The following is a 17,020-nucleotide window of genomic DNA, read 5'->3' as shown; positions in this document are numbered from 1 at the left end:
TCCGTCTGCGCCAAGCCGAGCAAGCCACATATGAGTTTCTTTGGACAGAGTTATGGTCATTTTCTCTGGTTTGGCGAGCTTTTTAGAGAGGTTTGAGAAGTTCTTTTTTAGGCATTAATGAAATAATGCTTATGGTGTGTTTAACACTGTTCATTAAGTGCTAACACAGTGGTTTTTATACATTTTAGTAACCTGTAATGAAAGTTCAGGTTTTACCCAGTGATTACTATGAATGTGACAAACCTGAAGCCTCTCTGCTTGGTACAGTGCACATTAGCAACTGAAAGCTTTTAAGCTCTGTGCTCACCTACAGCTAAGCATATAAGCCTTTTGGAAAAAGTTTTGCTACTTCAGACATGTAGCCACTGTGTTCCAGAGGTTGTGTGCGGAGTTTGCTGTCCCTAACCAGCATTTTCCATTCTTTTGCAGTCAGGTGCGATCATGAGTGTGTTGGCAGCTGTCTGCACTAAGATCCCAGAGGGGAGGCTCGCCATCATCTTCCTCCCAATGTTCACATTCACAGCAGGGAATGTAAGTACCTGGATGAAGTTCTGAGGACATTAGTGTTATTTTTACAATGACTGAAGTCTTGCTCTTAAATTAGGAATGTCAATGCTGGAGGAATCAAAGTGTATCACTTCTGTTCTCTCTTGCCATCTTTTAGGCCCTAAAAGCCATTATTGCCATGGATACAGCTGGAATGATCCTGGGATGGAAATTTTTTGATCATGCAGCACATCTTGGGGGAGCTCTCTTTGGCATGTAAGTTGAGTGTAGCTGATGCTAAACTGCTTCCTCAGTTGCTTCCCTGTCCTCCCTGAGGAAGACAGAGTGAGGCAACTGAGCTATGTGATACAGGCAGGAGGATACTGTTGGGAGGGGAGAGATCCTCAGCATGGTTTGCTTTGGTCTAAATCAGTTTCACCAAGAGAGATGGGATTTGAGAATGTCAGCCCTGCCTCTGCCTTGATCATTGTAGAGTGACTATGTGCTTTTATTGGTCCCTTAAACTCAACTCCATTTCCTAACCTCTCGTCATTCCCAGCCCCTCTCATACTGCTCCCAGCCCCCAAGTCTTTGATGTTTCTATTTCCCACTCTTGGGCTTTCTTGCCCTCCTCCCTCTTCTGTGGGCGCCATCTCACCAGTGCTGCACAGACTCTGGGCTGGAAGAGCCTTTTTTTTTTTTTTTCCTGTAGTGATTGTGAGGGGGAGTGTTGTGTGTCTGCATAAAGGAAGCAAGCCAGCATGGACACTTACTGGGCATCATATGTAGGCACTGAGCTAGTCACTTTACATTGTACTTTATTGTTCCCGTTTTATTTATTTATTTATTTATAAACAAGAAGTTTATTTAAACAACAAGACACTTGACTTGAAGGGAAATCTAAACATTAAAATTCTCCAATCGAACAAGGTATGCAAGGATTTTTATGTTGTTCAGGTTTTTTTTGTTGTTGCTGTTAAAACAGTGAAAGAAAAAGAACTTATTGGAATATAAAAGATAAGGGCTGAATGAGCATGCCACTAATGGAGAAAGGGGATATTTTCACAGAACCAGTATTTTTCCCCATCCCATCTCCATTTGTTGTCAATCAAAACATATCATTGGCCATTTAGTTTAAAAAAAAATGCAGTATGCTTGTGCACATACACCAGTTACTTTATGTACAATAAAGGAATGGGGAAGGGGAAAATGAAAGAAAAAAGAAAACTATAGTGGTCAGAAGGTGGTGGAACCAAATTGCAGTTTTCTAATTGAGAATGTATTCTTGGTCTATAAGAACAGAGTTCTGGAGTAAAGTAGCAGGTTCCCTTTTTAGTAGACACCTCCTGTCTGCTGCTGGAATGCATCAATTGTATCTTCATCCTCCATTTCCAACTGTGCAGGTGTGTCTGTTTCATTAATTGGCTGCCCGTCAAATCGGAATCTGATCTGCTTCATCGACAAACCCTGTCGTTCACAATATGCTTTCATTAGTTTACTAAGTGGTTAATCTTAAACTGCACCACAGAACCATCCTGCCCTGCCACCTTCAAGTTAATATGATCGTTGTTCTCAGTCTTGACTCCTTCCTTGGGCTTTTCGTCGGCCATGTCGAGCACCAGAGTCTCCTCAGCTGCTGCTTCACAAAAGAGGTACCAGGTCCTCATGAGCACACAAGCAGCTCCAGGAGCAGCAGAAGAAGGAGGCGGCAGTGATGGACGAGGAAGAGGGCGTCTATTATTCCCATTTTACTAATGGGAAACTGAAGTACAAGAAGTGGTCTTCCTTAGGACAGAGAGCTCTGAAGTAGCAGAGCAGAATTTAAACCCAGATCTCCTTTGCTTTCCAGCCACATCACACCACATCTAGTACGCCTGGCATATGGTCAGAAAGTGTTTCCATTTGTGTTTCAACAATGGTGTTTTAGCATTTTTTGTTTATTTGCTTTTCTTTTTTGCCTAAAATGTAATAGTTCGGTAGCAACTATAAACTTCCTTTGGACTCCTGGAGCCTATCTGACTCTGGGAGTCCCTTCAGCACAGTTGTCTGATGGTGCCATCCCTGAATGGCCTGTCTTTTCTTGCAAATCAGTTGTCTTTTGCCCTTACTTCATTTTTGCTTTGTTTCATGACAATGGAAACTTCTTAAAATTTTTTTTAGAAAAATCTAAGTGACGCAGTTTTGCCAAGTAGGTGGTGGAACTAAATGCCATTATGCCATTTATAATTTTCAGTGATATTAAAGAATAGCATATGTGAGTTCTAGCTTTAACAGCAGCACAAATATAAATAGTAGAAGCTGACCTGCTATTACAGTATGAGAAACAAAAACATGAAAAGGGATTCTGTTTTATGAACTCAAAATTTACCTGGTGCTTTTTACATGTCTGTAAAGGGTCGTCTTTCCAGCAGGTTTTTATTCTTCCAAAATATAATTAGATGGCCTTTTTCCATTCTGAAAATAATTGGATCAAAGGCATTTTAAAGCCTAGGATCTGGAAGGCAGAGGAATCTCTTTGCTGTTTCTAATTTCAGCTTATTTTCACTTTCTAGATCTCAGTCATAACATCTTTAAAATGGATTCAGAAATGTGAAAATCTTTTTTTTTTTTTTTTTTAGTTAAATTGCCCTAATTTTTTGCTGTTCACTTGCACATTTCCTTGGTTTTGTGTCCCTGACCAGCTCTCAGTCTTTACATTGTACTATTGCAATAATGGCTAATAATTTATTGAATAGTTGTTGTGTGCATAAGCTGTGACTTTAAATCATGTAGAATTCTATGAGCTAAGGGCTAATTTAAGACTCTTAAAGTGGTGGGAGCTATTCCACTTTACATATTAAAAAAACCTTATAGAGGAGGTAACTTGACCAAAGATTCACAGCTCATAATTGCAGAGATGGAGTTTCAGACTACTAGACTGTTATGCTGCTGCAGCAAGAAAGGTTTAGTGATCTGGGGTCTGGGGGTGTAGCTCAGTGGTAGAGCACATGTTTAGAATGTGCATGGCCCTAGGTTTAATCCCCAACACAAAAAAGAAAATAGTTAAGTATTTTTCTAATTTGAGATTATCCAAATGACTAGTTAGTTACATTTGGTTTTTATGAATATAATCAGAACAGCGTACCTGTAAGATTAAAGTATTTGACTCTGCTTGAAATAAGCAGGCTCAAAAGATTTAATGGAGAATCCCTAAAAGGTTTTTGTTTCTTGCAAGAATCTTTAAAATTGCATTTTAGGGTGGTCCATTTTCTCTTGTTCTGAATTCACCGGAAATTTTTATATTACAAGAGAATTTTGTTACATGCCTATTAATTTGCATACCCTTTTAAATGCTTTTTTCATTCTTAAATATACAGATTATTTTTCAAAAATTTAATGTTGGGGACTGAGGTTGTGGCTCAGTGGCAGAGCACTTGCCTTGTACATGGAGGCGCTTGGGTTCGATCCTCAGTACCACATAAAAATGAATAAACAAAGTAGGGATGTGTGTCCATCTACAACTAAAAAAAAATTAATGTTAACAAAATAATGTAATTCTATAATCAGGTTTTAACTACATTCAGGGAATATTTTAAGATTCGGATACAAATCAAGACTTTTATAAGAAGAAAATGTTCAGAGCTGGTTGTGGGCTACTTGGTAGGGTAAGCAGGAGACTTCCAAGTTTGAGGCCAGCAAACTAAGACCCTATCTCAAAAAAAATAAATAAAAATGCTGGACACACTGATGCATGCCTCTTATCCCAGTAGCTAGGGAGACTGAGACAGGAGAATTGTGAGTTCAAAGCCAGCCTCAGCAACAGTGAGGTGCCAAGCAACTCAGTGAGACCCTGTTTCTAAATAAAGTAAAAAATAGGGCTGGGGATGTGATTCAGTGGTTGAGTGCCCCTGAGTTCAATTCCTGGTACTCCAAAAAATAATAATTGCCGGGTTTCTGTTCTCACGACTAAAAGGCTCAGGGGTCACTCCAGGAAAACTGGGCTAACTGGGCTGCACAAAATAACCACACAAGAGATACAAATACCTTTTTCTTTGGGGTCGCTGTGATGGCTCCTCTGACCTTAAGGGTCTGCAGGAAGAGAGTGAGAGAGAGCATGTGCTGACCCTTTTTATTGAGAAGCAGCTGTTCAAATGAGGCAAGGGGTCAGGTTTCAGGAGGCCGAGTCTATCTTCATGATGTCCATTGTCAGCAGGTTGACTGACATCTGGGTAGGCCACATCCAAGGGCACAGTAAGAGAAGGGGACACACACAAGACACTTCCATGGAAGATTCTATACTAAACAGGGCAAGGGGTTATATTACAAAGGAACAGGTGAGCATAGCTCCACCCTGGGGCTGTAGGAAGCCACGCCCATGCATGAGACACCATCCCTTGAACCCAAGAAGGGTGGGGAAAGCCCTGCCATATTTGTTTCTGAGCACCTCAGCACCCAGCCGGGGAGTCTGACTCAGTCATCTGCAAGGTTGGTCTCCCACAGATAATAGGGCTGGGGATTAGCTCAATGGTAGAGTGCCCCTGGGTTCAGTCCCCACTACTGAAAAACAAAGTTCAGGGCATTTAAAAAATGTTAAAAACATTAAATTGCTGTTCTGATAAGCTAAACAGTATCTGGGAGATGTGAAGCTCAACAAAACCTGATCTCTGCCTCAGGGAACTTTGCTCTGTTTGGGGAGCAAAAGGAGTTCAAGAGTTTAAGATGAAAGCTTTCCTTAATTCCCACCCCCATGTGCTCCAGGAAGTCTCCCTCTACTCCCAAGGGTGACAGGTGCCATCATGAGGCAATTCCACCATTTCTTAGATAGGAGCCTGGACTTAGAGTCAGTCTGACTTGGGGTCAGACCTCAGTTGACTGTGTAGAAGCTATTGGCACTTTGGACAAATTATTTTCTCTTGGACTTGGTTTGAGTCCATAATGAGAAATGGTATTTAACTTGCAGGGCAAAGGTAAATCAGAAGTAGTGGGTGTGGGGCTGGGGCTCAAGCGGTAGCGCGTTCGCCTGGCATGTGTGCGGCCTGGGTTTGATCCTCAGCTCCACATACAAAGATGTTGTGTCCGCCAAAAAACTAAAAAATAAATATTAAAATTCTCTTTCTCTCTTAAAAAAAAAAGTAGTGGGTGTGAAGTACTCGACACATTCCAGAGCATTCACCCCACACTACTATGACCTTTTTTATGCTCTGTATATTAAAGCTAAACCATTTATCTACAGCAAATAAATTAGCCATTTTCATAAGCTACATAGTGAAGCACAGTAGCATTTGATTTTTAAAAATGCTGGCTTGATTAAATCTGTATGTCATATTATTGGAATGTCAAACCTGGTTTTTCTCTTTTCCAGATGGTATATTACTTATGGTCATGAACTCATTTGGAAGAACAGGGAGCCTCTAGTGAAAATGTGGCATGAAATGAGGACTGATGGCCCCAAAAAAGGAGGTGGCTCTAAATAAAACTGGGGTTGGACATTACTGGTGCATCTGATCCGTGCTGCCTGGAAGCTCCAAGAGCGCATTGGCCCTGGAGGGACCACAGCTGTGCTCCTGCCTGGAAGACACCCAGCAGCTAGCCTCCCCAGCATTTTAAACTCTGTCCCCCAGTACTTGTCTCCTTAGAAAGTGAATTATGACAAGTTGTGAAATAAAGATTTATATCTCTAGTTTGTAAACAGGAGGGGTGGTCTCTTTGAGAGCATCAGTGCTGCTCTGGCATCTTTGTTTTGACATTGTTTGGCCAGTGAACCTGGTCAGGGGGCCCCTTGAAAGGGATGATAGAAACTTGATGGCCTTGGTTTTGGCCTTGACCTTCTGACATCTCTGCTTAGCACAGACTGACCTATCCCTTTCCTTGGTTGACAGAAGTTGAGAGCATCATCTCTCTGCCATAGTCTGAAATAACAGCTGCAGATACTTTCTAAATGTTCCCAAGAAAGGTGGAGTTTCCTGGCAGTGAGAGGCACATACATAAAGCTATTTTTAGGTTTTGCTTTCTAGGTTAAAATTGTAGCTAAATTAAGAGTAAAAGGAAGTGACTTGGATAAATTCAGACTTGAATCTGAGCCCAACTGCATCTTATGTTTGAAAAGGTACATTCTAATGGAAGTGTCTTCCTGAAATAGTTTCTGTCGTCATTTTGGCCTCACTGCAGTGGGGTTCACATTGCCTCATGGTGGAGAATCACATCGAGGAAATTCAATTTGAGGATTTTTCTTGAAAGCATTTACAGGAGAGGTTTTAGTTTTTTGGTAGCCTTAAAATGTTATACCAAATCTTGCTTTTGCTGGGGAGGAGGAGAAGCCCTGATGTTAGCCTTGCTTGGCTAATTTGCTCCAGTTTGTGCACAGCTGGGCTTTCTAAGCAGTGAGCTCAGAGAGCAGTGGGGGTCACACCCACCTCACCAGGTGGCTGAGAACTGCATGACAGCACATGCCTGGCACATAAATACTGTCCAGTACTTGGTAATTCTTAACTCTTCCACCAGCGTGGTTGGCTTCACTGTGAAGTACCCAGTTATTTTCAGTGGGCAGAGGATTATAAACTAGCATCCCGTCTAGATTTGTCTTAACCCAGCCCTCATTTTGCCAGTAAGGAAATGACTGGTGGAGGGTAGGGTGACTGACTGCTCTGCCATTTCTGAATCTGCTAATAACCCTATGACAAATGAGGCAAGATATTTTCCATAGTTGGGATGAGAGGCTGAGCTCACACAAAATTTTCATCGTCTGTTTAAAGGCAGATCAGGAAAAGAGGCAGTGAAGACCTCTCTCCTGTCCTTGCTGTGTCAGAGAAGTAGTGTTGAGAAGTCTCTGGAGCACTTACCTGTCTATAAAGTCCTTCAGCTGAGGAGCCTTTGAACAATGGAGGACCTTGTTCCCTGTGAATGAGTGGCCATAGGAGGCCCAGCCCCCTGCAGCCTGCCCAAGCTCTCCTCTTGGCCACTAGGGGGTTTAGCTTCCCCTCATCAAGGCTTTGCTGACCCTTGACCACACCTCCTTGGCCATACTCTCCCTGGGCCATGGGCCTGCCTCTAAAGTGTGGGGTTCCTCCAAGTGCACCCTGGCCATCCTGCCTCCCTCTGCTCACACTGCTACGGGAGTTTCTGCGGCTTCAGTTGTTTGTGTCAGGTCTGCTGAGCTCCTGGCCCTCTGGATAACTCTGATGTAGTGAATGTAAACTCAGTACCCACGGCTCAGCTCCTGTTGTCTATTGGGCCACAGCCTGGCCTGCTCAGCTGGCCAATGTAATGTCATGATGCTGTGACTTCCAACTAAGGCAGTGTTTGAGGCAATGAGACTCTGGCCAGTGCAGCAATGCAGTCATCTCAGAGGTGCAGACTGGACACCTTCCGAGTACAGTCTGGAGAAGGAGCTCCAGCTAATCAATGCTGTTTTGACAGTGTTTGGTCTGCAATGAATACTGAAGGCATGTATCAAATACTCAGCCTTTGAGTGTGTCCAAGGAGTTGTTCTGATACACTGTCCTACCTTAAATTGACCTTTACCCTGCAGAATTATCCCAATTTAGCTGTATGTTCAAACTATTTGCATGCACAGTAGGGAAAGGAACTATATAGCATAACTGGCCAAAGTTTTGTATCCCTGTCGCGAATGAGCATAGTAAAAGCAAAGAAGCTGGGGACTCTTGACTGATTCACGTGCTTTCTGGGAAGCACGCCCCCAAGTGTTCCCCACCATGACCTCACTGCTGCCCCTCCCGCTGCCCATTTAGACCCTGTAGTGCAGCCTTGTACAAGTACTGGGAGTGCCTTAGCTAGCTACCCGGGTCCACAAGACCGAATATAGACCCTCCTGGCCAATTTAACTGCCCAGCTGCGTGCGGGCTGAGTGACCCGCGAGGTAGCCATCTCGGCCCTCGACCTCGGCTCATCGGATTTATAAAACATTTGGGGAACTTGGGATTCAATTTTGAAATATTAAGTTAGACACAAGTAAATGACCGCAAGCGGTTTCAGGTGCCCCCTGGCGACGGTACAGTCTTTCTCTGGTCGCCGCTCTCTCCTAGCCGGCGCCCCAATCCAACCGTGCGCACTCTGGTGGAGGCCACGCTGGGCTGTCGCCGAGCCCTCTCACTCCCGGGACACCCACCCCCAGGCCGGGGGGCGGCGCTGCGGTAGCTTGGGGAGGGCTGCGGGGGCGGGGACGCCGGGCGGGGGCGGTGCGGCTGGGAGCGCCAGGAGCTGAGCGCCTGGACCAGGAACCAGGACCGGGGCCGGGGTTGGGCGGGCATGGCGTGGCCCTGCATCAGCCGCCTATGCTGTTTGGCGCGGCGCTGGAACCAGCTGGACCGCTCCGACGTGGCGGTGCCGCTGACCCTGCACGGCTACTCGGACCTGGAGAGCGAGGACCCGGGCCTGGGAGGCGCAGCCTCGCGCAGGGTCCTGACCCCCGCCGGCGGCCGGGACTCTGGCCGGGACGTGCCACTCACTCAGTACCAGCGCGACTTTGGTGTGTGGACCGCGCCTGCGGGAACTCGAGATGCGGCGCAGGGACGCGGTCCGGGGGCGGGCGGCCGCAGGAGCAAGTCCTCGGCGCCCGGCGCCAGGGGGGTCTACGTGCTGCCCATTGGCGATCCGGACACCGGTGCAGCAGCGACCACGTCGTACAGGTATCGGGCTGGGGTAGGGACACCCTCCAAATTCACACCCCGTGGTGGAAGGAAACACCCGGAGCCAGGAGGATGGGGGTGGGTGGGAGAGAGGAGGCTCCTGGATCCCACAAGACCTCGACAGCAGCTGGTGGCTAGAGGTCACCGCCTCGGTTCCCTGGCACTGCAGACGCCACCTTTGCTGCTCCCTTCCCTGCCCAGACCCAGAATGAATGATCACTTCCATCGACCAGAATCTCACCCCCTCACAGCTGGCTCCCCGCCCCCAGCAGCCAGGTCAGAAAGGCCGGCCGCCGAGGTGAAATCTGCTTCCTTTAACTTCAACCCGGTGGGCCTCCCCACAGCGGGGGTGTGCACAGGCCAAGTGGTCCGGTTCCCTCTGCGGGAGCATTGGCCGGTCCGAGAGTCCCTTAACATCCCAACTGCCCTTTCGCTGAGGACAAGTCTGCAGGTCCTTACCGTCTCCCTGCCCTGGACAACTTAGGACTTCATTCTTACTACAAAAATAATTCACACTCGCTCACAGTAGAAAAAATTGGAAATGACAGAAATTACCAAAGGGGAAAAAAAATCCATTAGCCCCTTCCCAAACCGAGGTTCTAATTCTTAATGTGCATTTCAGTGCATAGAAGCTGACACATTCCTTCATGGTTCCATTCTTACTGTACACATTTTCCCACCTACTTTGGATGTCTGGTCATGTTACTAGATGTTCTTCTACAACATGCATTTTAATAAATGTGCAGTGCATTATCCTATGGGTTCTATATCTATATATCCCAATATTATCTGCCTACTCCCTTATTAAATATTTAGGGTATCTCTGGTTATGGGGTTACTGGAAACACTACTATTCTGATGGTGCAGCTATTTCAATACTTTAAGAATTTTCCCTTCAGGTTTCCTGATGATGAGGTGGGAGTATAAAATACATGGAAACGTTTTGCCAGTAGTTAACAGCCCCTTAGTCCTAATATGGGGGATTGGCTAATTATGGCATTGCCATGGGACAGGATACCCAGAAGCCTGCGTGCAATGATAACCCAAGACCTTAAACGTGTCTAACAACAGGTTCCTTCATAGGTGTGCACTGTTCAAGGGATCTGATGGGGGCTGTGGTTGCAGGGTGGGTTTTGTGCTCACTGACACATGCTCAAGCTGAACTGCTGAAACTCAGGTACCCCTGTTGATGGCAAGTCAGACATCATGGCCATAGCTGGGTCTTGCACAGGTCTGACTACTGGCCAATGGGGAGGTGAGCTAGCTGGCAGGGCCAGAATGGTGAGAGGCCCTAGGGTGCAGCACCTTGCAGTGGTTGAGGCTCTAGAAACAAGAACAAGGAGTGGGGCCTGCTGGGGAGAGGGTTCCAGTGCAGGGGAGGAGTTCCTTTCCAATAAGCAGAACTGTCTGACAGTAAGCTGTTCCTTACTGGAGATGTTCGAGCAAAGTCTGGGCTGTTTGAAGCAGCTCCTCCCCCTAAACCACAGTTCTGTACTGCCTGTGGATTAGCTCCCCAAGCCCTTAGTTATCACTGTCCCCATTCCACAGATGAAGGACTGGTGCATAGTCACACAGCTCTGAAGGGCAGAAAAGAGAATAAACCAGTCTATCTTGCCTCAGACCAAATTTGTGACCCCCAGAGGTTATTATTACCTGTCTAGGCCACCGCCTCTGAATCAGTGTCCCAAAGCCAGCAGTGAAAAGAACTGACAATGGGATCAGGGACTCAGTGGCGCTCCCACTTTCTGCTGTATAAACTAGGCCTCTTGGACCCTCATATGGAGAGTGGGAACAGTAGGAGCAGACCCAGACCCCTGCTCCCCAATGAATTTGGCTCCCCCAGCACCACACCAGCTGGTCTCTGAAATGGTCCACCTTCCAGCTCTAGAACCTGGCTCCAGCAACTGCATCCTGCCTTCCATCTTGCAAGATGCACCTTATCTAAAAGCAAACTGCTAAAGAAATTTAGAAAACAAAGAAAATTAACAAATCCAGTGATTCTACAGGTATCACAGCAGATGTGTGGTCACTCCTAACCCAGAAGTGTTGAGCTGGTATCCACCTCTTGACTTGCCTGGCTGCTGATTTCCATGTGAGGACGGACCTGCTTTGTTTGCCTGGTCACGTGGGCAAACAAGGAGGTCTGATCCTCAGCCATTCTGGGACTCTTTACCCAACCAGCTCCTTTCAGAGCCTCTTCCTCAAAAATTCTCTCTGGGTTGTTCAGTGCCTTTGATCCTGCAAGAGGTGGCTGATGCAGGAACACGCCAGAAACACTGTCAGGCCTGGTACACAGTAGGCACAGCTAGGCTTGTAGTTTTCACTAATCTTCTTGGTCAGAGCCATCCATTTGTCTTCCTCTTCTCTTGGGCAGTCTCCCTAATTCCCTCTGATGTTTCTCTATCCTCTCTGTCACCCTCTCTGCCTGGGCTTCTCCTCTGAGCCCTTCCTTCTCTGAGACTCCTGTAGCCACCCCAGGGCAATGGACTCAGGTTGCCAGACCCAAGGCTCAGCATAAGAGGCAGTTGGGAACAGAAGGACATGCCCAGGGGAGGACCTGCTTCCCTAGGAGAAACAGGGCAGCAGATGGTTTGGACAGCTGGGCGTTAGAACCTGGCAGCTTCAGAAGCAAAGATTACTGACAGGCCCTGGCTGAGCTTACCTCCTGACACACCAAGGCTCCCTGAGTGCAGACCACCGACAGACACTGCTCTCCCTGCCCAGCCTGCCTGCCCTGGGAGCCCCAGCTGTGCCACTGCCCAGGAGAAAAGGCGCCTTTGTTGACTCAGGGCCTGAAGCCCAGCCAGGACTACGGGTGGAGCAAGAGCGGCCCCAGGCACATGAGGGGGTTGGTGCTGGCCAGCTGGACTCTTCTTACAGAATGTCCTTGGACCAGGTGCTCCCAACAGACACAAGGGACCTCGGCCTTCCTGAGCTCACCATCTAGCAGGGACACGGACAGAATTAAAAGGTCTCCTTTGCTCAGAGGGATAGGATGAAGTCTCACTCCCAGGACACGAAGCTGGGCTGTGCCAGCACTGTCATTTCCCTCCAAGGAGCTGACTTTGCCCACACAGACCACCCCTGCCCTCCCTGCAGCCTCACACTGGCTCACAGATTGGCTCCTCAATGCTCAGAGCCGTGCAAATGCCAGACCATCTAGTTTAAGGTGGTCATTCAGAATCATTCTTTGCATAAGCTGAAAAGACAGCTTATGTACACGGGATACTGAGTGTTACTTTTCTTTCTCAATCATAACCAGATATGGAGGACCTTCATTGTGTTGAGCATTGTCCAGGTTGGTACTTCCTGTGGACATAAGAGGTCACCACTGACCTGAGCAGGAGGTGACTGGCCTTCACTGGCTCTCAGCCTGTGGGACCCCTCTAAGTAGCCTGCCTGTTGGAGGGGCAGCTGCAGGAGGATTTCAGGGGCCCTGGAGGCTAAACACAGAGAGCGCCGAAGGCCCAGCGCACACCAGCTGCTGATGGAGCTCTACCCCGAGCCTGTCGCTCACCTGCATAAGTTTCTGCTGCTACTTTTAGGGAACAGGGTGAGCCCAAGTTTCCCAGTGGAGCACCCAGAGGTGAAGGGCAGAATGGGTGCCTGTCTTGGGTACCTACTTGCTCTGCCAGTTCTGCCCACCTAAGGGGGATAAAGGACCACCTGGGGCTAAAGCAGGATCCCAAAGTGGACAGGCCCTGACATTCCAAGCAGCACAGGGGAGTGGCCCAGTGGCTGAGCCTGTGTAAGGCTGTGACTCTATGCTCTGTTCCAGACAGGAATTTCAGGCTTGGACTGGAGTGAAACCCTCAAGACCCCCAAAAGCAAAACCAGCCAGAGTTATCACAACCCACACCTCCGGATGGGACGGCGGCACTGGGGCCAGCTTCCAGGTCAGGTGCTACGGGGGCCCTGGCCACAGAAGCCTTCCTTCCAGCGTGGGGATTAGGAGAGATTTTAGTGGATTTAAATGTTATGATCAGGGAGAGCAGTGCCCAGGAAGTTGTTACTGACAGAAAACTAAGGTAACTGTCGTTAGCCAGATGGGTACCCTTCCAGTGCTGGCTTCTCTGGTGAGCAGGGGGTCTCTCTGCCTCCTAAATCCCAACCTTAACTTCAACTACTAAGTACCAGTGACCTTCCTTCCAAATATGTAGCATTGGCCTGGGGGGCTGCTCAGTGTGGAGCACCTGCCTAGCCTGAGTAAGATGTTGGGTTCCATCTCCAGCAACCCAATATGTGGGCCTCCATATAAAATGCAAGAGAAAATGGAAGGGACGCGAGGATTGTTTCCTGATCCCACCCAAAAGAGGCTTCAGGGAGCAGAAAGGAAGGTTCACAGGCTGTGTCTAACCTGCTACTGCAGCGACACTGCTCACGGTTGGCAGCAGTCCCCTTTTGACCTTCAGGTAGTAGTTCCAACTCCTGGACAATGCGAGGAATTCTTTTCCTGGAGCCAGGGGTGGGAGGGAGTTGAGAAAAAGGCCCACTGATGTGGCCACATTTCATTTTTCAGGTCCCTGAAGTGAGGAAGAAGTTCACTCCTAACCCCTCAGCCATCTTTCAGGCGTCAGCTCCCCGAATTCTCAACGTGTGACTGCGTCAGCATGGAACTATGGCTGCTGGAATATTGCTGAGAAAGGAGCCTGGCTCTGTCCTCTGCTTTCAGGAGGAGTGTGACTGCCTGGGCTGCGGGCCTGGCGTGGAGCACAGGTGCAGATGGACCCGGCATCACCAACTCCTCAGCCTCCCACAAAGTGTGTGGGAGGCTTCACATCTGTTTTTAATTGTCATTTGGCCACTCTTCAGTTTTTAAATTTGAAGAACCTGAGGACCAATTCAATTGTGAACCCAGCTGTCCATGGGGCTGAGGAATATGGACGCAGCAGCTCCTTGGCCGAGCCAGTGATGTCCACTTTGGGTGGTTTTCCCAGGATGCATGAGAATTTTATTAATTTTATAACCTATAGTAATCCCAGGTGATATCCTTGGGTCTTTCTGCGGTGGCCCATGTTTCAGAACTCAGGTTCCCACCTGCATGTGATTCATGAGATGCTGAATAGCCAAAAGAGGTTTCCAGAAGAAAATAGTACCAATCACAGGGTTTTGATGTCAAAAACATAATTTCTTTATAGCCAAGGTGGCCTTCATGCTTCAACAAAACATCTTGGGGTGAGTGAAATATTTAAAGACTAACAATGACCATGCGGTAGTTTTCTACAGGCATAGCTCCCTATTGTGTTTCAATTTCCCCTAACAGGGATGACTAAACCGAACAGCTGCACACACTGAGCAGGAATTGGTGGCATTTGCCTCACATCATTAAGAACCTTAGAACATCATCTCTACGGGGGTCCCTGCCCTCAGGCCTACTCTGCACACTTAGTGACAGGAGGCTCATTATTGCTGCAGGGACAGCTGCTCCCATCTTTGAAAGGCTCTCCTGTCTTCATAAATTCTAGCCAGTGTGGCTGCATGGAACAAGCAGGGTCTCTTCTTTGCACAGCAGCCTTTCAAACACTTGAAGGGGTCTTGTATCCCTTCTTGAAAAATAGAGGCACAAGCTTGGGGCAGTTTTGGTAAGGAAATTTGAGCATTTCCTGTGGCTCTTCTTCCTCTTCAGCAGTGGCTCTGGTCTGCTGAATGGTAAGGCCCCAGGCGGTGGCACTGGTTTCAGATCACAGCAGGCTCAGAGGGGCCATTTCCAGTTCAGGCTGCCTGCCAGTGTCCCCTCAGAGGTGCTAGCTCTGGCAGGCAGGGCCCTCCCTCACTCCAGCTAAGGCAATGCTCCGATGACAGTCATTTTAAAGGGAGAACAAACCATATGCTTACACAAAGGGTTCTACTGCTTTAGACTTCACTGGTTTGCATGTTCTATGTTTCTGGGCGGAGGAGACTGCCTGCTGGGCATTCTGTGGGGGCCGAGCAGCTTAACTGTACAATCTGACTTTACTAAAATGCAAAAATGCACGCTTTCAATTTCTTATTTTTTTAAATTATAAACATGAGTCTCTCTTCACATATATTGTCCCATCTCTAAGTAATGACTTTAATGTGGCTCCTTCTAGTGTCCCTTGGAGGCTTATAAATGCTGAGCTCTTCTTACTGTGGGCTGCAGGTGATACTGGTGTTGGTGGCACACAGAACCCACTAGCCTCCCTGCTATGCTTCAATCCTTCCCACTGCCATTCTGGAATCCAGGGACATGGACCCATGATGCTAGTCTCAGGCTCAAACCCTGTTTCTTCATGACCAGCTGGGACTGGAGGGTGCTTCCATTTCTTCATGTGGACAGTTAGCTGCCACAACTTCCCCCGCGCTGGCTGGCCAAGAGCCCTCATGTTTGTGCACAGGGTGTGGGGGGTGGGGTGAGCTCCATATGGTAACACCAAGCACAGCTGCTGGAATAATTCTTTCCAACCTAAGCCCCCCTTCCCTGGGCACCTCTATTCCTGCCTGTAGCCATTAACACCCTGTGCCCCATGCTGCACCCTGCCTGAGGTCACACTGTGCACCTGGCAGTGCTCTTTCCATCCCAAAGCCAGCCTGGGAGGTCCATGATTCTTTGACTGTAAGGGACACATCAGCTCTGTTGCACCTTGGCTGGGAAAAAGCAGGCCTTCCTGCACCAGAGGAGCTTGAACTCTGCCAGGCCAACTGTATGCCAAGAACCTTCCTGCGATGCGCCGCCCCACGCAATGCCACACACATCCCATCTTCACAGCCTTCCCCAGGAGACTTCCCAGGTGCCTGAAGGAAGTCCCTCCCACTCACTCTAGGTCTGAGTAAATCCTCACATACCAAGTGCATGACCCAAGAATTGGCTGAGACAAGTCTCAGCTCTGTGCTTCCAACCCGTATCTATCTTATGCACACAGACAGTGCCCGGGGACAGGGAGAATGCATTATACTAGTAACAGGTTATTATCTCTAGGAGGGGAGTCATGGGGAACATTTTACACTTTATTATACTTGCTAAAATATAATTAAGCATTTTTGTATTCTGTACAGAAAGTTTTTAAAAATAAATGCAATTCAGTCTGTTCAGCTAATTTTAGCAACTGAAAGAGTGTTCAGCATTAATTATTCCATAACCAAGAGACCACTGTGGGAGGAGTCTCCGTCAGCTATAGAGTGCACTACAAGGTCCTTCCACATGTCCCGGAGTCTTGAAACTGTGAGATCAGTGCCCCACCTCTCTGTACTTCACGGAACAGAACTCCAGGACCTTAGGTGAAACCCTAACACTGCTTTTGAGAAATGCTAGACCCTACCAGGGGATGCCCTGCAGCCTACCCCAGGCAGATGAGCTGGGGTTGTAGCTCAGTGGTAGAGTACTTGCCTACTATGTGTGAGGCCCTGGGTTTAATTCCTAGTACCAAAACAAACAAAATAAAAGCAATCAGGCAGATGGAGGAACTTCCCCTAAAGCTGACTGTTGGCTTCACTCACAATGGGTTCCTTCAGTCAGTAGCAGGGAGTCCCCAGTTAAGCACTGCCTATGACATGGATCTGTGCTCTGCAGCTCCCGTCCAAACCCTGAGACAACTAACATTTGGGCCTGACCGTGCCCCATCCTTACTCCACCAGTCTACTCAACTTTTTTTTTGGTTCTGGGAATTGAACTCAGGGGCACTCTACCACTGAATCACATCCCCGGCCATATTTTGTATTTTATTTAGAGACAGGGTCTCACTGAGTTGCTTCACCATTGCTGAGGCTGGCTTTGAACTCTTGATCCTCCTGCCTCAGCCTCCCAAGTTATTGGAATTAGGCGTGAGCCACCATGTATGGCCTAGTCAACTTTCTTGACTTTGACCCTACACAAAGTCCACCCCCAGCAAGTGACCTCTCTGCACTGTGTCACAATGCCTCCTGCAGAAATTACCACCTTCAGAGACCTAAGC

At 47.8% G+C, this 17,020-nt stretch overlaps 2 protein-coding genes and 1 pseudogene across 2 annotated transcripts in view; 2 read left to right on the top strand and 1 right to left on the bottom strand.

The window, feature by feature from the left end:
- Parl (presenilin associated rhomboid like) overlaps positions 1-6,154 on the top strand; it is a 54,273-nt gene extending 48,119 nt beyond the window's left edge. The window contains exons 8-10 of the mRNA XM_027951523.3: positions 430-531; positions 665-762; positions 5,828-6,154. Of these exons, the coding sequence (XP_027807324.2) occupies positions 430-531; positions 665-762; positions 5,828-5,939 (312 nt within the window). The 3' untranslated portion in view covers positions 5,940-6,154. The remainder of the gene's footprint in view (positions 1-429; positions 532-664; positions 763-5,827) is intronic.
- LOC114105162 (small ubiquitin-related modifier 2 pseudogene) lies at positions 1,739-2,143 on the bottom strand (annotated as a pseudogene).
- Positions 6,155-8,728: 2,574 nt separating the features above from the next.
- Positions 8,729-16,165, top strand: Map6d1 (MAP6 domain containing 1). Its single transcript, XM_027951503.3, has 3 exons — positions 8,729-9,110; positions 12,889-13,006; positions 13,630-16,165. Exons 1-3 carry the CDS (start codon positions 8,731-8,733, stop codon positions 13,708-13,710), a joined length of 579 nt encoding a protein of 192 aa, XP_027807304.1. The 5' UTR covers positions 8,729-8,730; the 3' UTR covers positions 13,711-16,165.
- The last annotated feature ends 855 nt before the right edge of the window (positions 16,166-17,020 follow it).

Source organism: Marmota flaviventris, chromosome 8, assembly GCF_047511675.1.
Source record: "Marmota flaviventris isolate mMarFla1 chromosome 8, mMarFla1.hap1, whole genome shotgun sequence".
Classification (NCBI taxonomy): Eukaryota; Metazoa; Chordata; class Mammalia; order Rodentia; family Sciuridae; genus Marmota; species Marmota flaviventris.
The sequence above is the reverse complement of the archived record's forward strand: the minus strand, read 5'-3'. Positions and strand labels throughout refer to the sequence as shown.

Bases quoted from the DNA above. Each gene is read 5' to 3' on its own strand.
- Map6d1 (XM_027951503.3), top strand. From the start codon at position 8,731: ATGGCGTGGCCCTGCATCAGCCGCCTATGCTGTTTGGCGCGGCGCTGG. The intron at 9,111-12,888 runs GTATCGGGCTGG...GCTCTGTTCCAG, and splicing joins GCAGCGACCACGTCGTACAG to ACAGGAATTTCAGGCTTGGA. The intron at 13,007-13,629 runs GTCAGGTGCTAC...TTCATTTTTCAG, and splicing joins GCACTGGGGCCAGCTTCCAG to GTCCCTGAAGTGAGGAAGAA.